A 23,347-nucleotide genomic window follows, 5' to 3' on the forward strand; every position below is an offset into this window, starting at 1 on the left:
CCTTGATTTTGAACCGCCTCGGTCTCGTCGCCTGCGACGCCGCCGCCGTACGCTGACGGCAGCAATGCCACGTGGCATTCCGCCACAGGGGAGCATTTAATAAGCGCCTTATCGAGGCGCACGGCGCGTGCTTGGCCTTAATGACGGAGATTGGTGCAACTTCCGAGGAGATCAGAGGGAGGGTGACGTTGACTGGCGTTTTGGCTACCCCCTTTGATTCCGAGCGGATGGTAGCTGAAGGACGCCGTTCGGCTAAACTGATGGTCCAGTCAGTCGGACTAATCGCCTCCTTCGACTGGACTTGACGGGGAGGCAAGTGATCCGGCGGTAAGAACAGGGGACCCCCTTTTCGAGAAGTCAATGCCACGTGGAGGTCAAAAGGTTAAAAGGATTATCGGAGAAGGGTGGGCCGACCGGCCTACCAGAGAGGGTTGACCCGACCAGACGACCCGAAAAGGGTTGGACCAACCGGCCGACCGGAGTCTAACTGAAAGCAAAGGCACCCCAACAGGAGTCGGGGTTCCGACGCTCATGTTGAACAAGGTCGTATGGCCGAGCGGGTGGCTCGCTCAGCCAAAGGCATAAAGTAGCAATACTGCTAATAGTCCACGGAGCACACTACTGGGATTCTCCTGAGCGGACCGACCGGCCGAACGTGATGGAACTGCCGACCGGCCGGACGCTCGGCATGAGGTAAGAAGAGACAAAAGGACAAGGGAACATCTTCTGACAGCGGGCATGTTCGACGAGCAGGCCATACGCAGGATCTTATGACAGAGAGCTCCGCTGTCCCGTCAGAGACGTGCTCGGACTGTAGCAGTATGGTATCAGGTAAGTTTGTCTGACAAGCCCATGCTGAGGTATGGGCTGGGGACACGTACGCGCTTTGGTATGTGTGCGCGAGCCTCTTCGCAGCTCTATATAAAGAGCCTCACCGTTCATTGGAGGTACGCATTCTGGCATATTCGGAGCCACTTCTTTGTTGTCCACTTACCTGACTTGAGCGTCGGAGGGTCATCGCCGGAAACCCCTTCCCGGCCCGACTTCTTTGCAGGTTCGCCGGAGGTCCGTATGACCGGTCGGAGATCTACGTCAGCAACTCGGAGAGCGCCACGTGCCCAGCGTTCGTTGATTCAGCTTTCGGGCAGGATCAATTTGGCGCCGTCTGTGGGAACGCTCCTGAATCCGATCGGAAGCAATGGACGAGGCTGGACGACCGCACTCGGTGATGCTCTCCACAGAGGAGCTCGACGCTTTGATCGAGACAAGAGCCGCTAAGCTTGTGGAACAAAGACAAAAATCGCAAGCCGAGCGGATTGAGCAGCAAGCAACATCAGCATCAGGTGGCCGAGCGGAAGCACCGCCGGCCACAGTTCCATTCCATCGAGCCCTATTCCGCACTCCTAAAGCCGTAGCAGTTAATCGTGATCGAGGATCTTCTTCAGATGAAGTACCAAGACGAGACAGCAGAAAAGGCAAAGCCCCCCGAGCGGACGCCTCGCCCGAACGGATCAACCGTCAATTCTCAGAGGCTATTCTACAAGACCCTTTGCCAAAGCACTATGTGCCCCCGGCGATCGGTGAATACAATGGAACTACCGACCCGGATGATCATTTGGGTAAGTTCGACAACACGGCTACCCTTCATCAATACACAGATGGGGTGAAGTGTCGAGTTTTTCTAACCACCCTCTCGAGATCGGCTCAACGGTGATTTCGGAGATTGCCGGACGGATCTATCTCAAGTTTCAAGGACTTCCGCACGACCTTCTTTCACCACTTTGCAAGCAGTAGGCGCTATCAGAAGACTAGTGTGAGTCTGTTTGCCATCAAACAAGAAGCCCGCGAATCGCTCCGAGCCTATATCCAGCGGTTCAACAGGGTGGCCATGGATATTCCAACGGTCACCTCGGAAACCATGATGAATGCCTTCACGCAAGGCCTCGTGGACGGGGACTTCTTCCGATCGCTCATTCGGAAGCCGCCCCGGGACTACGACCGTATGCTACACCGAGCCAATGAATACATCAACGTGGAGGAAGCCCAAGCGGCATGAAGAAAGGAAACTCCCACTGAGCGGGCTCCCCCTGCCGAGCGGAAGCCAGACAATGCTCATCAGCCGCCCAGAGGACCGAGGGCCGAAGCAATCCGCTCCCCCAGGCTAGGTCCCATGTACAAGAAGTAGCTGTCGAGCGGCTCAAACCAAAGAGGAAGGTATGGACCCCTATGTTCTGCTCTTTCCATCGGACCGACACGCACAATACAAGGGATTGCAGAAGCCTTCCACTGATTGCCCACCCCGTGCCCCGGGGTGGCCACCGCCGATCGCCATCATCCGACAGGCGACAGAGGCCTCGTGAAGCCGATCGGATGGTAGCCGACAGGCGACAACAACAGACTCCCGAGCAACATCACACTCTGAGGCGTGAGAATCCCCGGATGTCTCGAGAGCGACCCCGACCGTCCGCTCGGGAAGAAGAAAATAGAAGTAACACTTCCCGAGGCGAAATCAACATTATAGCTGGTGGGCCGACCGGAGACGACTCTAACCGAGCAAGAAAGTCGAGCGTCCGGCAGCTCCAGATCCATGCGGTCGGCTGCAGCCAAGAACGGGCGAGCGGACCCGAAATCAGCTTCGGGCCCAAGGACTTGGAGGGAGTCGAAGTGCCGCATGACGATGCTCTCCTCATCAAAGCGGTAATAGCCAACTACACTATTCACCGCGTTTTTATTGACACAGGAAGCTCGGTCAATATCATATTCAAAAAGGCCTTCGATCAACTACAAATTGATCGAGCCGAGCTGCTGCCCATGACAACCCCCCTCTACGGGTTTACGGGCAATGAAGTTATGCCGGTCGGACAAATCCGACTGGCTATTTCGCTGGGAGAGGAGCCGCTCAGAAGGACGCGGACTGCAAACTTCGTCGTGGTGGACTCTCCGTCGCCATACAACGTCATCTTGGGACGACCGGCTCTCAGTGAATTCCAAGCGGCCGTCTCCACCTTCCACTAGAAAATCAAGTTCCGTGGCGTACCCCCAAAGCAATGGTCAAGCCGAAGTAGCCAACCGGGAAATTCTTCGCATTGTGCGCGCTCGGCTCGACCATTTGGGAGGAAGCTGGGTGGAGGAAGTGTCGGGCGTCCTATGGGTCATCCAAACAACCCCAAAGGAAGGAATGGGCGTCACGCCTTTCCATCTGGTGTATGAAGGCGAAGCGGTTATTCCTGTCGAAGTCGACGTCGAGTCCGTCCGGATCCAGAACTATGATGATGACAACGCCGAGCGGAGGAACATGGAGTTGGATTTGGTCGACGAAGAGCGAGCCAAGGCGTCCGTCCGGCTGATGGCGTACCGGCAAAGAATGAAGCAAAACTACAATCGGCGCGTGATCCCTAGGGCATTCCAAGTTGGCGACCTTGTCTGGAAGAAAGTAAAGCCGGTCGGCGACGTCGGCAAGCTGGAGGCCCCTTCAAAGTCATCGAAAAGCTCCGCTCGGGTGCTTATTATTTGGAGGATGAAGACGGACGTCGGCTAGATCGACCAAGGAGCGCGAATCATCTCCAGCCGTACCGAGCTGGGTGAGAGGTGCGCTGATGTAATTTTATATATGTTTTGGTCGCCTTTGTACTTGTAATGCAGGAAGCAGAAATGATGAAAGGATGGCAAATAGCTTAGCCGAACGGCAGTGTCAAAATTAGCCTTAAAGGCCGTCGAGCTCCGACGTTAAAAATCGAGAGACGAGCCGGCGTCTATAAACCCTCCGAGCGGAAGACCGTCGAGCTCCGACGTTAAAAATCGAGAGACGAGCCGGCGTCTATAAACCCTCCGAGCGGAAGACCGTCGAGCTCCGACGTTAAAAATCGAGAGACGAGCCGGTGTCTATAAATCTTCCGAGTGGAAGACCGTCGAGCCCCGACGTTAAATATCAGGTCACGTTGACTAAGATAATAAAGTCGACTGAGGGATCGTTTTGCCGAGCGGCCAAGTAACCAAAGGTACTTGGCGAATAGCATGCGAAAAATTCCATTTGCGAAAAAGTATACCTTCATCCGAGCAGACTATCCACGCGAAATACTTCATAAAAACCCCTTTCGAATACAAGAAAGGTGGGATGAAAGGGAGAACTACGAGGAGAAGCAGGCGAATATAAACGGTAGTTAGCGAGCCGAGTGGACAACACGCATATGGATTAGCAAAGGGAAAGGCATAGCATTATAGAAACTAAGGCCGAGCGGCCAAATTACAAAAAAGGTAGTCTTCACCCGAGCGGCCGAATTACAACTAAATTTCTTATTCAAGATAATCGTACAGATCCTTCGGGATATTGTCAAGAAGAGCCACTTGATCTGCGGCCGGGATGGCGGCGGACTCGGGAAGTTGCCCCTTGGACTTCAAATATGTCATCGTGGCGGTCATAGCAAGGTCAAACGCAGTATACATCCGCTCGCAGACCTTCTCCGAAAATTCGGCCGAACGGATATATTTCTGTTGCAGGGCAGCGACTCGGCTTGGTTCGGCCTCCTGGTATTCTTTAAAGGCCGCTCGAGAAGCATCGGCGGCTGATCGGCCGTCTTCTTCTGCTCGGCCGCCAGCAAAGCTTGAGCCTTCTTCAGCTCCTTCTGCAACTCGGCATACGAGGGGCCTTGAGAGCCGGACGGACCGCTTGCAGCCTTCAGTTATCTCAATTCCTCGTCCACCATCGCCAGGCGGTTGGAGACAGCTATTTCCTCCACCCATCTCTGACGAAAAAGAAAAGAAAATAGAAGTTGTAGGTGGCCGATCGGAAGGAATGCATACAAAACTTAGAAGAAAACGAACTTACCCCCGTGGCCTCTTGCATATGGTTGTTAGCCAAATTGCGGAGGGGGATCATCGCGACGCGCGCCCGAGCGTCGGCCCACATTTCGGCTAGGGGCCCCTTCAGGGTAATTGTGTGCTCGGGCGCGGTTGGGCGATCGGCCTCGGGTAGCAATTCTTCAGTCGGAAGGTGAAGTGTGACCTGGACAGTGCAGCCATGACCGGGGGTTGTCCGAGCGGAAGACGGGAGACGATCGGAAGCTGGCGCCGAAAATTGAGATAAAATTGTTGAACGCTGGACTCGGTGGGGAGCGGGCGGAAGAATGCTGACAGGGACGGCCTCAAGAGGGTCCGCCGGCGCGTCCAATTGAGATGGAGTCCGGTCGGAGGAAATAGCCTCGACCTCTGGAGCCTTGCCGCGAGCGGTTGCAGTAACCCGCTCGGATGGTTGGACCGCAGACGTGGCCGATCGGAGTGGAGTCTCCACTCGGCGCCTCTTTTGTCCGGGTTGTTCCTCTTCCTCCTGAGCGGAGCCTTCCTCTTGAACAGTTGGTCCCCCACTGGGGGTGGCTCCTCTTGCCACATTTTGTTGAGAGGCCTGAGCGGCCGACTCTTCATGAGTCCCGCTTTCCCCTTTATACGAGCCGACCGGCGGGATGCCGAGCGTCTCCATTTCTTTGGCTGCCGCGGCTTCGAGCGCCGCTGCCTTCTTTTTCAGAATTCCAGCCATCACCGACTCCATGACAATGTTTGCTGCAAAGGAAAAAGGAGGAAATCAGTTAGCAATCAAAGCGAATGCACAAGTAAAATTCTTACCGAAGCCGCTCAGGAGGGGTGTTCTGATCGGACTCAGCCCGAATATGTACATAACCCCTTCTGAAAGGAATTTGGTGATGTCGACCCGCAAACTGGCAAGCATATTGGCAGCGTGTAGATAATCCGGCCGGGTCTTGAATCTTTTGAGCTCTGGGGAGGTTGGTGGTCCGATCTGCCACTTCGTCAGGAAGGGGGCCCGCTCGGGCATGCGAAGGTAGAAATAAAATTCTTTCCAATGCTTATTGGAAGAAGGAAGTTTTTGAAGAAAACTAGGCCGGGCCGAGCCTGGAACATATATGTGCCCAGCTCGGACTGTTTAGGGTAATAAAAATAATAGAAAACCTCCGGTCGGAGGGGGATAGTGTGGATTTTGAACAGGACAACGACGCCGCATAAAAGGCGGAAGGTATTGGGGACTAGGCTTCCGAGCGGAATGCCGAAAAAGTTGCAGACGTCAACGATGAAAGGATGAATGGGAAATCGCAGACCGGCTGTAAACTGGTCGCGGAAAACACAAAAGGCTCCGCGCGGCGGTTTATGAGGCCGAGCGGAGGGACCGGGTAAAATGACTTCGAAATCAGAAGGGATGTCAAAATTTTCTATCAAAAGATCAGCGTCGCGCCGATCGAAGCGCGACTCCATGGTAGAGTATACCATGGGCCGAGGGCTTCGTCTTGTGGCTGAGAAGAGCTAGCCATTGTTCGAGCGGACGAAACCAAAAAAGATAAAAGGATAAAAGGAAGAAGACGGCAACGAAACAGTACCCCCGAGGACGAAAACTTGGGAAAGAAGTGCAAAGAAAATGCTAGAACCAAAGAGAGGAGGAAGAACCTTACGATGAAGAGGAAGATCGAGGAGAGAGCACCGGAGATCGCCGGAAACAGAAGCGCGAGATCGTCGGGAGTCTGGAGCGCAAGAAGCAGTGGACTCGCACAGACGCAAATGCGGCGAAGAGAGGAGAAAGCGAAGATTTTATAGGGCGGAGCCCGAGCGGCCTCCACCGTTGGATCCAGGTCGCGAGAATCGGAGCGTGCATCGGGCCCTTGATTTCGAACCGCCTCGGTCTCGTCGCCTGCGACGCCGCCGCCGTACGCTGACGGCAGCAATGCCACGTGGCATTCCGCCACAGGGGAGCATTTAATAAGCGCCTTATCGAGGCGCAGGGCGCGTGCTTGGCCTTAATGACGGAGATTGGTGCAACTTCCGAGGAGATCAGAGGGAGGGTGATGTTGACTGGCGTTTTGGCTACCCCCTTTGATTCCGAGCGGATGGTAGCTGAAGGACGCCGTTCGGCTAAACTGATGGTCCAGTCAGTCGGACTAATCGCCTCCTTTGACTGGACTTGACGGGGAGGCAAGTGATCCGGCGGTAAGAACAGGGGACCCCCTTTTCGAGAAGTCAATGCCACGTGGAGGTCAAAAGGTTAAAAGGATTATCGGAGAAGGGTGGGCCGAACGGCCTACCAGAGAGGGTTGACCCGACCGGACGACCAGAAAAGGGTTGGACCAACCGGCCGACCGGAGTCTAACTGAAAGCAAAGGCACCCCAGCGGGAGTCGGGGTTCCGACGCTCATGTTGAACAAGGTCGTATGGCCGAGCGGGTGGCTCGCTCGACCGAAGGCATAAAGTAGCAATACTGCTAATAGTCCACGGAGCACACTACTGGGATTCTCCCGAGCGGACCGACCGGCCGAACATGATGGAATTGCCGACCGGCCGGACGCTCGGCATGAAGTAAGAAGAGACAAAAGGACAAGGGAACATCTTCTGACAGCGGGCATGTTCGACGAGCAGGCCATACGCAGGATCTTATGACAGAGGGCTCCGCTGTCCCGTCAGAGACGAGCTCGGACTATAGCAGTATGGTGTCAGGTAAGTTTGTCTGACAAGCCCATGCTGAGGTATGGGCTGGGGACACGTACGCGCTTCGGTATGTGTGCGCGAGCCTCTTCGCAGCTCTATATAAAGAGTCTCACCCTTCATTGGAGGTACGCATTCTGGCATATTCGGAGCCACTTCTTTGTTGTCCACTTACCTGACTTGAGCGTCGGAGGGTCGTCGCCGGGAACCCCTTCCCGGCCCGACTTCTTTGCAGGTTCGCCGGAGGTCCGTATGACCGGTCGGAGATCTACGTCAGCAATTTGGAGAGCGCCACGTGCCCAGCGTCCGTTGATTCAGCTTTCGGACAGGATCAACCCATTTGGAGGATGAGGAAGGAAGACATGTGTTTTATTTACCGGAATCAACAATAGCAATGATAAAGGGAGATAAAGACTTGAGTGATTCCTGATATTGTGAGAACTTGGCAAATTTATCTGCAAAGATAAAGACCGATTTATAAGAGACATCATTAGTGGATATATGGGTCAATTATTTTGCTGATTTTTATACTGAAGATGACCTAATTTACGATACTAGTTGCACATAATACTACCCGAATTCGCCATTCGAGTTTCAAAGTCATGTGAGTCACCTCCTTTGTTTCCACTGTAACTAGTTGATCTTAATGACACATAATTAGTATTGCGACTCACCAAAGCACCACTAAGCAGAATAGGTGCAATACTTTCTGTATAAAGAACATGACTAAATACATCTTGCAAAGAAGAGACCTTAGAACCATAGAGAACTTATGACTTAGCGGACTCAAAGTCAGGAGATAAGTCAGCGAGGAAGCTCATGAAAGACATTTGTTCTAGTTGGCGTTGTTGAACCTTCACATCAAGGCTAAAGGGCGGCAACATATTAAGCTCCTCATATGTCTTCTTGAATGCCATAAAATAATTGATACCGTAAAATGCTTTGCAAACCTCATACATGCAGGACAGATTTCTTTTCCAGTACAAAAATTTCAAGTAATCCATTAGTTCTTTAACAAACTCACAATGATTGATTAAACCAATTACCTCACTATCAATACAATTCTGAATCTGAAGGAACAAGCGAGCATCCTCTCTAAGCCATGTTTGCTTCGAATAATCTTGAGGTTCATTAGTCAAATGACCATTTTTGTCAATACTTCATAGATAAAGACGAAAAATCTTACTCCAATCCAAATGGTTTGAACCATTTAACTTATAGTCCATGATTTTAGATATCACAAGCATCACATCAGTCACAATAGAAAGCTTATTTTAAGCCATAAGACATCCTAAAGAAAATCAAATAAAAGAAGGAAGATCCAAACCAACAAGTACAGATATCCGAAGGCTTAAAATACAGATATCCAAACCAACAGATATCCGAAGGAAGATCCAAACCAACAAGTACAGATAACCCACACGTGCCTAGGTGTTGTTCGCGTTGAGGAAAGCAGGGTGATAGGTTTAAGCTGACGGCAAGGATCACTGACGACCGAGATTGGGCGATGTTGGCAATGCTTCTGATGACGATATCAGGAGAGCATCGCAAACGACAGCGATTGTCGTGGATAGGCCTTACGCGATGGCTACTTGACAGCCGGAATCTAAGACCACGACATCGTGGAAGGAGAGTCGGCACCTGGTGCGGCGATGGGTTAGCACAGGAGTAGCCCTGTGCGTTGTACACCGGCGAAGGGGAGGTGCAACAATGACTTGCGTCGACGACTAGCAGTCGACTTCGTGCGCGAACGGAGGAGGGAAGGAAAGAGTGTTAACGAGGAGGTCATGGCCGGCTGGTGGAGGCACTTGCGTGTGGGCAACGGTGAGGAAGTGACATGCGCGAAGATGAAAGTACGTGAGAGGTAGAAGAGGTGGAGATGAAACCTAATTTTGAATCCCTAATTTCGAAGTTGCTCTGATACCATGTTATTTGAGATAAAAAGAATTGATACTCTTTATTGAAGAGTGAGGCATATTTATATACAAACTAGGAATCTATCTTAGAAAATTATAATTAAACTAATTGACAATTAACTAATTGACAGATATATTAACTAATATATATAGATAATATGGTAACTAATATATAATGACAATACTACAATAATTAGAAGAATAGTGCAAACAAGAGAGAACACAAGCACAGTTTTCCAGATATTTTCAACCCCAAGAACCCCTAAAAGGATTATTTTTAACAGCACCATGTTCAGATATAAAAGTATAAATAAAGAGTTGAAATAGTGCAATCAAATGATGTTTTTTACTGGATCCCTCTGAATAGACAACTTAGAGAACCTGCTATAGTTAATAATTTCACAATCACTTCAGGTCTATAGACTCTACTTTGAAGTCAAAGTCGTTTTCCAGATATACACATCTATAATTTCATGTGTTGGTTTCCTAAGGAAAATATGTGGATAAAAAATTCTCCCTGCATTAAAAGGAAAAGTACAGTTAATACATCCAGGGAAAAAGTGTAATCTAATTGAACTGATCTTGCATTTAAATCCTACATAACTTCATTCTAAGCAGGATAACAGTAATATATTTCTTCCATTATACTATGAAGCCACCAAATACTACCAGGCAATCCCACCCCTTTTGTCCTCCCTTCTCTTTCAAGAACAAGAAAAGAAGTGAATTCTCAAATCAGGTTTGAACTTTGATGCACAACTTTAATAAATCCCAATAGGTTCCATTCACATGGAAAAGCCACTCATGATAACAAGAGCAATAGAAATGAAAATGAAATTGAAGAACTTCAGTAGAAGGCTTAACTCAACATCAACAATCGATGTTAAACCTAATTACAAAAGCTCAAACGGGTAAGATAAAGAAAGGTTTTTAGAGAGACACCTAATGGATTGAATATATCTTAACTAATTTCTTCCAGAATTCGTATTTCCTTTTTCAGATGATTAATATGAATCCTTCTCATTTCACATTGGAGTGCTCTAAGTAACAAGACATAATCAGCAGAAAAAGAGAATCATCCATGTAAAACCTTGAAGCAACATACCTCGACAACATCTCTGTAATGCACAAGAACTATGTGCTCAAAGGCCCTGCAAGCAAACCTTGAATAAGATATCTAAAATCACAGCAACATGGCTGAAAAAACACATCCTGAAATTGTATTTAAACAATTAAATATTCCAAACAATACGAAGAATATAATGAGGATTGAATTTATTGAAATTCAATAGGCTTTCATCCATATCAGTGCCCTTGGCATACTTGCCATATGGATACTTTTTATGTATCTTGTCAAACTACACTTGAAACAATACTATGTTCATATTAGTCTTGAACCAATAAATCTCAAGTTAGTGATTTGCATGTGATAATTGAATTAATGTACCCTTATGAATTATGAGAGAAGAGAAGAGATGAAACTTGAAAGACAACACAATGAGCTCCAGGCTAAAGTGGATGGCACAAGGCAGAAATGGAGTGACAATACAGAGAAGTTGAGATACCGGAGAGATATGCAAGAAAAAAATTGATATTTTAAATCAATCTAGTGTCCAAGAACTAATTGTTACCTACTGAGGTTTAATTAAGGCTAACTAATGGATCGCGAAGTTAATCAGGGGTAACTAGTAGTATTTATGACTGAACCAGTAAACCTTATTTCCTGATTTTATGGTATCTGAACCAAATTTGGGTTCAAATTGAGGGTAGATTGGCTAATTGAAGGTTGCACTAGGTGGAAATGAAATCTGCATGTGCTTTGGGTTTAAATCAGGCTTGAATCAAGCCCAATCTAGATGAGTCTTTGATGAACTGGAATTGAATCAGTTAGATTTGGTTGTCTTTTAGTGTTTTGAGTGGAGAACCTTAAGCCTCTTTTATCCCCTATTGGAATATTGTAATATAACTAGGGGTATTATTGTAATTATATTGTATATTCTCCTATATATAAGACAATAACTCCGTGGTGTCTAAGACACAGGTTTCTCTTCTTAACATGGTATCAGAGCCAAAACCCTAATTTTCTGCGCCGTCGTTCCTCTCTCGTGCACGCACAGTGTCGTTCGCCAAAACCCTAATTTTCTTCCCCTTGTTCCAACAGAGCGTATCATCCGCGTCTTCTTTGGTGAGTCCCTTGTCCCGCAGGTGGCCAACACCGTCCTCCCTGCCGCTACCCAACTCACCGAGAAGTACAACCAAGGCATCTCTTACAACCAGGAAAACGCAGCATCGCGGCTTCCTCACGATTTTATGCGAGGGCACGAAACAGCGCCTCCCGCACCACTTCTTCTTCCTTTCTCCTCCGAGAAGGGTTACGCCTTCTCCTTCGACGTTCTTCGCACGCAGACACGCCGTCGTTGTTCTGCAGCCACCGTCACCGTGGATCGGCGACACCAACCTTCACTCCACCTTCCGCAGTTGCTCGCCCGTGAGGTTGTTCCAACTGCCGAATCAGGAGTACACCACTAACTTCTCCTGATTCCTCAGCCACATCCTGTTCACCGGAGACTCGGGTGCAACCACGACCCTTGTCTTCTCCGTCATTGTTTTCTCCAGCAGCCAAGAGCCTTTCTTCACAATTCTTTCCAAACTAATCAATGGATATATCCGACGTCCCAAAGCCAGATACCTCAATCTTTACTAACCACGTCACTGCACCCCTCTCTTTCGAGCAGTTGGATGGTAAAAATTACGTCTCTTGGGCATCTCACATTGAGCTTTGGCTTGTTGGAGAGGGTTATGAGACACATCTCACTCAAACTGAAAAAGATGTTCAAGTCGCCGATGGTCCTCTATGGAAGAAGGTTGGCGCTCAGTTGTGTTGTATTATCCGAGCCACTATCTATCCATCTCTTACGAATGTCTTCCGTACTCACAAAAGCTGCAAAGCTGTTTGGACACAGGCTCAACAACTCTTTACAAACACCTCTCAGCGACTATATCAAGTTTGTGAAGATCTCATGATCATCCTCAGTACCCATCAGATTAAGGATTCAATGTCAACTTGCCTGGGTTCGGTCTCTAGCCTTCTTTATGACTTCAATGAACTGCTACCACCTGCGACCAGTCCTATTGAAGAGCTTGAAAATCGGAAGAAATTTTTTATCCTTGGCTTTATATGGTCTGCCCACAGATTATTCTCATGTTCGTGATCAGATCTTGGGCAATCCCACAGAAGCTACCATGGGCAATACCTGGGCGAATCTCCTCCGCGTCCTGACCAAGATCTTGACGATGCCTCCTTCCGTTCCTGTTGACTCGTCAGCTTTGGTCTCTCGACACAACACCAAACCTCTGCCTCGCAAGGGTGGCAAAAGTCGTCCTTGGTGTGATCATTGCCACCGCCCGGGTCACACGATTGATAAGTACTGGGGTCTGCATGGTCGACCTCCTCGCGCTGCTCAGATCATTCAGAGTTCTGTTGCTTCTTTAGCTTCCACTTCATATTTAACACCGGACCCGACCCCACCACCTTTCTATAATAACTTTTTGAAATGGTTTGAGGATCGTCATGCTTCTAACTCCACTACCACTGTTGCACACACTGGTAATTCCTTTGTTGGCATATCTCGCTCTTCAGGTCCTTGAGTTCTTGATTTTGGGGCCACAGATCATATCACTAGTAATAAATCCCTATTTTCTTCTCTCACTACTTCTGGTTATTTACCAATTGTCACCATGGCCCATGATTCCCAAACTCAGTCAAGAGTATTGGTATTGTTCATCCTTCTGTCTCTTTCCATTCATAATGTTCTTTATGTTCCCGAAGCTCCCTTTAATTTATTGTCAATAAGTCAACTTACTCGGTCTCTTGATTGTGTCATTTCTTTTACTAAAACGTCTGTTTCCTTATGGGATCGGAGTACGGGGAGGATGATTGACTTCGGATGTGAGTCTCATGGTCTTTATCGGCTTCAACAACCCTCTCTTGTTGGTTCGGCGGCGGCATCTCCACTTCTTATTCATGCTCAGTTGGGGCATCCAGGTCTTGATAAGTTGAAACAATTACATCCTAGTTTTTCTCACTTAGAGTTTTTGTCTTGTGAGTCGTGTCATTTAGGTAAGGATGTTCGTAGTTCTTTTTCTCCTCGTACGAGTCAGGCTACGACCCTCTTTGCTTTGGTTCATTCTGATGTTTGGGGTCCGAGTCGTGTTTCTTCTATATTGGGATCACAATATTTTGTTACTTTTATAGACAATTTTTCCCGTTGTACATGGTTATATCTAATGAAAGAACGTTCATAATTATTTTCTATTTTTCAATCTTTTTTTCATGAAATCAAAACTCAGTTTGGTATTTCTCTTCGAACTTTGCAAAGTGATAATGCACGCGAGTATCTTTCTACTCAGTTTCATTCCTTCTTGGCATCTCATGGTGTGTTGCATCACACGTCTTGCCCTCATACCCCTCAATAGAATGGGGTTGCAGAACACAAGAATCGTCATCTCCTTAAGACCACTCGGACTCTTCTTCTCCATTCTCAAGTTCCTCGTCAGTTTTGGGATGATACCGTACTTATTGCGTATTATCTCATCAATCGCATGCCTTCCTCCACTCTCCAGGGTAAAATACCTTATCATATCCTCTACCCTCATCATCCTCTACATCCTTTACCACACCTCGGGTCTTTGGTTCTATATGTTTTGCTCATAATCTTGATCCTAGCATTGATAAACTCTCTCCTCGGTCTCATAAGTGCGCTTTCCTTGGGTACCCACGGTCTTAGAAAGGGTACAAGTGTTATTCCCCTACTCTTCATTGGTACTTCATCTCTGCTGATGTTACATTCTTTGATTCGGTTTCATTTTTTGGGCCTCCCGCTTCCTAGTCCGAGGTTTCTCCATCTCCACCTGCACCAATGACTATCTTTTATCCTCTGGGGGTGCCTCTATCATCCCCAGCCTCGTCTCCTCCTTTGTAGGTTTATCAGCGTCGTCCTGGTCCTGCTTAACCACCGCCCAACACTGACACTGCCGTGGACACATCTTTGGAGTCAAGTCTTTCGCCGTTTCCTCCGGTCCCATCTCCTGACTCTGATATTTCCATTGCACTTCAAAAGGGTATGCATTCCACTCGTAATCCTTCTCCTCACTATGTTTCTTTGAGTTATCATCGCCTTTCTCCTTCCTATTATTCTTGTCTTTCTTCCTTGTCGTCTATTTCTCTTCCAAAGACAGCAGGTGATGTTTTTGCCCATCCAGGATGGAAACAGGCTATGCTCGATGAAATTTGTGCTTTACAGAGTAGTGGGACTTGGGACCTCGTTCCTCTACCAGGGAAGTCAGTTGTTGGTTGTCGATGGGTGTATACGGTGAAGGTTGGTCCAGACGATATGGTTGACAGACTTAAGGCTCGTCTTGTCGCTAAATGCTATACTCAGATCTTCGGACTGGATTATGGGGATAATTTTTCTCCTGTTGCCAAGATATCTTCTGTACGCCTATTCCTGTCAATTGTTGTGATTCACCATTGGCCTCTTTATCAGTTAGACATCAAAAATGCATTCTTACATGGTGATCTACTCGAGGAAGTCTACATGGAACAACCTCCATGTTTTGTTGCTCAAGGGGGAGTCTTTTGGTCTTGTATGTCGCCTGCAGAAATTTTTATATAGCCTCAAGCGATCACCCAGAACATGATTCGGTAGATTTAGTACTGTAATTCAACAGTTTGACATGACTTGGAACGAGGCTGACCATTCTATCTTTTATCGCCACTCATCTACTGGTTGCATCTACGTAGTGGTTTATGTTGATGATATTGTCATCACAGGTAGTGATCATCTTGGGATTTCACAGGTGAAACAACATCTTTTCAAACATTTCCAGACAAAGGATCTCGGTAAACTCAAATACTTCTTGGCGATAGAAATAGCACAGTCTAAACAAGGAATCGTCATATCCCAAAGGAAGTATGTAATGGATATTTTGGAAGAAACAAGAATGTTAAACTCAAAGACAGTCGATAACCCTATGAATCCTAATGTCAAGCTCATGTCAAATCAGGGAGAGTCTCTTCCAAATCCTGAATGGTACAGGCAATTAGTAGGAAAACTAAGCTACCTTATTGTTACTCGTCCGGATATCTCATTTGCGATAAGTGTAATAAGCCGGTTTCTCAACTTTCCATGCAAAGAACATTGGGATGTTGTGACTCGCATTATTCGATATATCAGAGGCGCACCATGAAGGGTCTTTTGTATGTAGACAAAGGACATACTCGAGTCGTAGGATACTCTGATGCAGATTGGGCAGGATCTCCTACTGATAGAAAGTCCACTTCTAGGTTTTGTATATTTGTCGGAGGTAAACTTGTTTCTTGGAAAAGCAAAAAACAAAATGTTGTGGCAAGATCCAGTGCAGAGGCAGAGTATCGAGCTATGGTCATAACTAGTCAAGAGCTTATATGGCTAAAACGGTTACTTCAGGAACTCAGGTTTGGGGAGGTTACACAAATGTCACTTATATGTGACAACCAAGCCACCAAACAAATTGCCTCAAACCCAGTTTTTCATGAGAGGACAAAGCATATTGAAGTTGACTGTCCCTTCGTTAGAGAGAAGGTCATATCGGGAGAAATATCTACTAGTTTTGTCAACTCACATGATCGGTTAGTAGATATATTCACTAAGTCACTGAGAAGTCTCCGAATTCACTACATATGTAACAAGCTTGGTGCAGATGATCTATATTCTCCTCAAGCAGGAGTGTTGGAATATTGTAACATAACTAGGGGTATTATTGTAATTATGTTGTATATTCTCCTCTATATAAGACAATAACTCCGTGATATCTAAGACACGGGTTTCTCTTCTTAACATCCCCCATGCCTCATTCCCTACTTCTCAAATCCCCTCACAATTTACTCCCACTCCTGGTAATTTCTCCCCCAGAAGCAGCACCAATCACAATCAATGTTGCTGTCAACATACTACCACCCAAGCACCGCTCGTTCCCCATCATTCTAATGGTCTCACAAACACCTTCTGCTGTTGTTCCCATCACCATTGCTGCCCTTGCTTGTTGCCACCACACTGCCTACATATGGCAGCCACCATTGCTTGTGAACCAACACCAGACAACCCTTCCACAAAATTAAAAAAAAAAATCCCAATACTCTCAAGCAGCAACAAAATTCTCCCAAGAAGCAACCCCCACTTCTTTGCCCTTTCATGCAGGGATTGAGCAACACTTCTCTGTTTTTCAATGAGTGTAAGAAGCATTAGTTTACGTTATTTTGAAAGTTGTTCCTCATTTCCAGTAGCACCTGAGTGAGAGAGCGAGGAAAGTTGTGCAACAATGAAGGCACGATTTCTTCCTCCTACAGCACCTAATTAGCATTTGATAAAGAAACCACTTCTGCTGGTGAATCCCTAAAGGTTTTCTCATAGTGTGAATCAGTAATTGCATTTGATAATATTAAAGTGATTTTGGTAGTTTGTGTTCTTCCTACATTGATGCTTCCAGCTTTGCATGCGCTGAAGAGATCATCACGCAGTCGACATGGGTTTAAGCTATACCAATGGCCATGAAGGTCCATTTGAGCTGTGCCACTACTGGATGGTCTAAATACCGATTGGCAGGTAGACTGCTCCACACCAAATCCATGTAGCATGAATTGATATTTAAAAAATGTACATTCCAATAACTATATGGGACATATTAAAAATAGTCATAATTGATCTTCTAGGCCATAGACTTATGAAAATGCCCTCGTATTTGCTACAAAAAATCTCACCTTTTAAAACTGTTCTCACTCAATATCTGAATTCCTCTTTAATTCAACTGAAAATGCATTGATATGGTAACTCCTAAGCTTAAACTATTATGTTGAAAATACAAATTATCTCATAAATTCAAAATAAGGTTTATAATTGATAATTACCAAAATGGTAAAACTTGTTAAATTCCAACATATGTAACCTAGTTGAATTCAACCAAATGCACACAAGAATGAGGATGCAAAATAGTTTGATCTTAAAGCAACAGACAAATCATGGTATGGGCAAAAAATTGAAAAAGGTCAAATGGCTAAATTGTATGCCAATTTATTTTTCAATAGATGCCTCATGAGTAAAAGAATAGACTATCACAATGAGTTTGCATGTAAATCAGAATAAGGGAATTATGTTTCAGCAAATAAACTATCAAGAAATATTTAATGATTAAAGCTTACGGATGAAGCATCCAATAACTCCTCCTTTGGAAATTAGAATTTTCCTGTCCACGAGCATAATAACAGTTTAATACTTCAGAATTTCCAACCTGTTAATGAGAGGACATATAGGCATCATCATAAATACTTTTAAGTCCCAGTTTTATGGGGACAGTTAGGACTTACAAAATGATGAATTAGCGAAAACGTGATAAAGCAATAGTTCTATCGATAAATAAACTATTATAGTTATAATAAAATCAGAACTTCTCTTGAAGCTGTAATGTAAAAAAGGGAAGAAAACTGACAACTTGACTCTGATAATAAAAATATAATTGTTTGTTTTGTTCTATGCTAATGGTAGAGGAAGACAAACAGAGATGGTATGGGTTCCCAGATATGCTCAATAGCACCATTTGGGGTTTTAGACCCTAAACCATTTGACGCCAACATTATGGAAGATTTGGCAATTATCAATCAGACTCGTGTTCTTTTTCCAATATTCTGAGGCCCTTACCAGAGACCTAAATTTACATATACCTGGCTTGAAATCAATCGTTACGTACCCACTTTATCTTCTACAGGGGTCCCATAGATAAAGAATAATCAAGACTCAATCTTCTGTCTGCTTTTCTATATATCGTATTGCAGTCTTAGCCTGATAAATATTCTGTGATCAGTATTTCAGATAAAATTTTACAACCATTTGTCACAGATGCAGAAGTAGGTAACTCTTCTTGCTTCTATTGTTGTTGAGAACTAGCCTCTCAGTCACACATTCCTCATCCTGTGACACCTAAGTAGTTCAATGCTGACTTCCTGGATAGCACTGGTAAAGTTATTGTAGCAAAAAGGCAGGTTGAAGAAAGATGTCACTTTTTAAAACATTATTAATTACAATTAGGGACCTAGTTGTAAACATCACACAGGACTAAAGTGTAATATTACAATGATAAATATTATATACAGGTAGAGGTACTTATGATATACAAATTAGTTGTCACTTTATTAAGAAGAAAGTACAAACCAAGAAATTGTCATATCATTTATCAGTGATAATCAACCAATAGATTGCTAACTGAGTCTATATATACTAGATAGGGAAAGCAATCCGACCAATTTTCCACTGTCGTTTACAATTCCTTTGTAACTTGCTTCTGTGGAGCAAACAGCATGGTTAAGATGCCCAAGAGGAAACTAGAAGTCCTTGGATTTATAGAGTATAGGATTCTTCTACAGCATAAACTAATCAAACAATGAATAGCAATAAGCTGACAGACGTATGCAATGGATCGAAAAAATCCCACATCAATACTCTTCATGTACATCCGGGATAGTTTAGGATGTCTATAGGTAATTTTTACGTAATATAAGATTAAGTAGACTACTAAAACATTAGTGAAGAGAAACCTAGCCAGATAGAATATAGACATCAATATTATTTCCTAATATTCAGGAACTATAGTAAAAAAAATTCAAGATCTAAGATATTCCAGTATCTATGTTAATGGTAGAAAGATGACTTCCAAACAAGTCATATAGCTAGTAAAGCAATCCAAAATATTAAAAAATAAAAAAAGGATAGATTAATTCAATGGACTAAGGGAGTACAAGGCCAAAGCATGCCTAAACCCAAAAAATGGAGAGGCCTTTTGTTGGTGTTGGTTCAAGGCTGATGACAATGGAGAATAAATGCTGAAGATAATGGAGATTAAATGAGTTTTAATGGTCTAGAGTTAATGGTGTCCTTTCATTTGTTTTGTTGTCTTTTCATTTCTTTTTGTTTTGTCTATTTAAGGTTCGTGATGTAATGGTTTCTAAAAACTATCTATCAAAAATCCAGAAAAAAAACATTTGCTCAAAGATTGTTCAAGTGTTCTTAAGTTTTGGTTCGTTTCGTCCTGCAAAAGGTTGCGCTACAGAAGCTAGCGTCTGCAGAAGGTTTTGTTGTTCTTTGTCTTGCTTCTGTTGTAGTTTCTGATATTTATGTAGGTTTGTTTCCGCATCGTGAAAACCTACAAGTGGTATCAGAGCACTTAGTGATCTTTCGGGAGCTGTGGAAGTCTTGTGAAGTTTTTGGAAGGTTGTTTCTATCCTACAGAAGGAGATGGAAGCAAGCGGAAGCGGTTTTTCTTCTACGACACCTCCTGTGTTTGATGGGGAGAACTATCAAGCGTGGGCGGTGAAGATGAGCACTTTCATGGAGGGTAGTGACTTGTGGGAAGCAGTGAAGGATGATTATGAAGTGACCCCACTCCCCGACAATCCTACAATCAATCAAATACGGTTTCACAAGTATCACAAGGAAGGCAAAGGCGAAGTCGTGCCTTTATGTTGTAGTGTCACCTTTTATATTCAACAGGATCATGAAGTTTCCAACCACGAAGGATATTTGGAATTTTCTGAAGATTGAGTACGAAGGTGATGAGAAGATAAGAGGTATGAAGGCTTTGAATTTGATGCGGGAGTTCGAGAGACAACAAATGAAGGAGAATGAGGCTGTGAAGGATTTTTCAGATAGATTGATCAATCTGGCTAACAGAATCAGAGTTCTGGGCACAGATATGAAGGACGACCGGATCGTGCAGAAGATTTTAGTGTCATTGCCAGAAAGGTTTGAAGCTACGATTGCCTCTCCGGAGAACACCAAGGATCTGTCCGATATAAGGTTGGCGGAGTTGTTGAGTGCATTAGAAGCTCAAGAACAAAGAAGGTTGATGAGAAGGGAAGTTCCCGTAGACGCCATGGAAGGAGCCTTACCAGCAAGGTCTCAGATGAGAGCTTCTGGAAGAGAAAAGAAGTCTTGGAACCAACAGAAAGGGAATGCAGACGGTTCAAGCAGTAACAAAGGTCATGCTGAATAGAGGCATCCTTCTGAGAGTGGTTCTGCTTATCAGAGAGAAAGGTTTGATTCTTGCAAACATTGTGGAGGCACAAATCATCCACATTACAAGTGTTGGAGGAGGCCAGACGTGAAGTGCAATAATTGTCATAAGTTTGGTCATATTGCAAGGTTTTGTCAGGAGAAAGATTCTCGACAAGATGCTATAGAAGGTGCTGCAAATAATGAGGTAGAGTTGATGTTTACAGCATCTTGTTTTGCTACAGGTGTGACTCGTAGAAGTTGATTGGTGGATAGCGGATGTACCCACCACATGTCATATGATGAGAAGTCATTTGCAAATTTAGATCGAAGTTTCTGTGCTAAAGTGAAGATCGGAAATGGTGATTACATCGATGTTGAAGGAAGAGGAGATGTAGACGTTGATGGTCTAAAAGGTAGAAAGTTGATAAGTGATGTATTGTATGTACCTAAGATTAATCAAAATCTTTTGAGTGTTGGTCAACTCGTGCAGAAGGGGTGCAAGGTGATGTTCGAAGAAGGATTCTGTTTGATAGCAGATTCTTCTGGGAAGGAGATACTCAAGATTCAGATGAAAAACAAGAGCTTCTCCTTTGATCCCGTGTCACAAGGTCAGCAAGCTATGGCGACCCAAGATAACGAAGCAGAACTTTGGCACAGAAGGCTGGAGCATTTCCACAGCAAGGGCATAGAGTTTCTGTAGAAGAATGATATGGCAGTTGAATTTCCAATTCTACAGCAGAAGGATACATCTGACTGTAGAACGTGTGTGCTTGGAAAGCAGACGAGGCTTCCTTTTGAGAGTTTGAGCTGGAGAGCCAGCGAGAAGCTACAGCTTATTCACACAGATGTTTGTGGACCTATGTCGGAGGTTTCATTAAATGGTTGTAAGTATTTTATCATTTTTATAGATGATTTCTCTAAGATGTGTTGGATTTACTTCTTGAAGGCTAAGTCTGAGGTTGCAGAGACATTTGAGAAGTTTAAGAAGCAAGTTGAAAATGAGTGTGGTAGATCCATACAGATTGTGAGATCTGACAATGGGACAGAGTATACTTCTGCTAGTTTCAGGTCCATTTGTGAAGAATCTGGAGTGCAGCATCAATTTACTGTACCTTATTCCCCACAACAAAATGATGTGAGTGAGAGAAAGAACAGAAGCATCATGGAGATGGCAAGATGCATAATGCAAGAGAAGGATATGCCAAAAAAGTTTTGGGCAGAAGCTGTGAATACTGCAGTGTTTCTGCGGAACAAACTTCCAACAAAGTCAATAAGCATGAAGACACCTCATGAGGCTTGGTATGGGGTCAAACCAATCATGAAGAATCTAAAGGTGTTTGGATGTGTGTGTTATACAAATATTCCTTCTGTGAGAAGAGATAAGTTGGACCAGAAGGCAGAAGTTGGGATCTTCATTGGTTATAGTATGCAATCAAAGGCTTATGGAATTTATCAGCCGCAGAATGGAAAGGTAATTATGAGCAGAGATGTTAAGTTCTTTAAAGAAGAAAAGTGGATCTGGTCGAGCAGAGAATCAGTCTCTGAGCATATGTCAGAGATGCCTGTTTTGGTGGAACGGAATTCTGAGGAGAAGAATGCTGAGGGACCAGAGATGCCTGTTTTGGTGGAACGGAATTCTGAAGAGCAGAATGCTAAGGGACCAGAGATACCTGTTTTGGTGGAACGAAATTCTGAGGAGCAGAATGCTAAGGGACAGAACATTGAGCAGCAACTCAGTTCTGAACAAAATGTTGATGATACACCAATAAGAGGTACGAGATCATTAACTGATGTTTATGAAAGATGTAATGTTGCAGTAATGGAACCTGCTAGTTTTGAGGATGCAAAGGAAGACAGAAGGTGGCTAGCTGCAATGCAGGAGGAGCTAGCTATGTTTGAAAAGAATGAAACTTGGGAACTTGTGGATAGACCACATGACAGAAAGGTCATTGGAGTAAAATGGGTTTACAGAACGAAGCTAAACCCGGATGGTTCTGTGAACAAGCAAAAAGCTAGGCTTGTTGTGAAGGGCTACTCTCAAGTTTGGGGAGTAGATTATTCAGAGACCTTTGCTCCTGTGGCGAGACTAGATACAATCAGGATGATACTAGCAATTGCAGCTGAAAAGGAATGGAAGGTATTCCAACTTGATGTAAAATCTGCATTTCTTAATGGTATTCTGCAGAAGGAGATTTATGTTGAGCAGCCAGAAGGGTTTTGTGTTGCAGAGCCTGAACAAAAGGTGTACAGGTTGAAGAAGGCTCTGTATGGCTTAAAGCAAGCTCCTAGAGCTTGGTATAGTAAGATTGATGATTATTTTACTGAGTTGGGGTTTGAAAGAAGTCGAAGTGAGCATACTCTGTATGTTAGGAAGGTTGATCTGAGTGTAATTATTATTTCCTTGTATGTAGATGATCTTTTGGTTACAGGAAATGATCAGAAGCTCATACAGAAGATGAAGCAAAGTCTAATGCAGATATTTGAGATGACAGATTTGGAAGAGATGACATTTTTTCTTGGCATGGAGGTGAATCAAATTCCAGGAGAGATCTTTATTTGTCAGAAGAAGTATGTGAGAGAGATTCTAAAGATATTCCGGATGGAGGAGTGCAAGAGTGTAGCAACTCCTATGGCACAGAAGGATAAACTGAGCAAAAGTGATAGTTCTGCACCTGCAGACAATGCATTCTATAGAAGTTTAGTCGGATGTCTGATGTACTTGACAGCAACTCGGTCGGATATCCTTTTTCCAGTAAGTATACTTTCAAGATTTATGCATTGTGCTAGTGAAGCGCACATGATAGCAGCAAAGAGGGTACTTAGATATCTTAAGGGGACGAGTTCCTATGGAATGAGGTACAGAAGGTCCAACAA

The 23,347-nt window shown here is 44.9% G+C and overlaps 1 protein-coding gene and 1 pseudogene across 3 annotated transcripts in view; both read right to left on the reverse strand.

The window, feature by feature from the left end:
• LOC121985851 (calmodulin-binding transcription activator 4-like) overlaps positions 1–23,347 on the reverse strand; it is a 58,809-nt gene that overhangs the window by 22,004 nt on the left and 13,458 nt on the right. For all 3 annotated transcript variants that reach the window (XM_042539534.1, XM_042539535.1, XM_042539537.1), the window contains 2 exons: positions 17,629–17,717; positions 10,498–10,543 (listed from right to left, as the gene is read on the reverse strand). In XM_042539534.1, coding sequence (XP_042395468.1) covers positions 10,498–10,543; positions 17,629–17,717 — 135 coding nt within the window. The remainder of the gene's footprint in view (positions 1–10,497; positions 10,544–17,628; positions 17,718–23,347) is intronic.
• On the reverse strand, positions 7,831–8,759 carry LOC121985852 (annotated as a pseudogene).

This window comes from Zingiber officinale, chromosome 5B, assembly GCF_018446385.1.
Source record: "Zingiber officinale cultivar Zhangliang chromosome 5B, Zo_v1.1, whole genome shotgun sequence".
Lineage (NCBI taxonomy): Eukaryota > Viridiplantae > Streptophyta > Magnoliopsida > Zingiberales > Zingiberaceae > Zingiber > Zingiber officinale.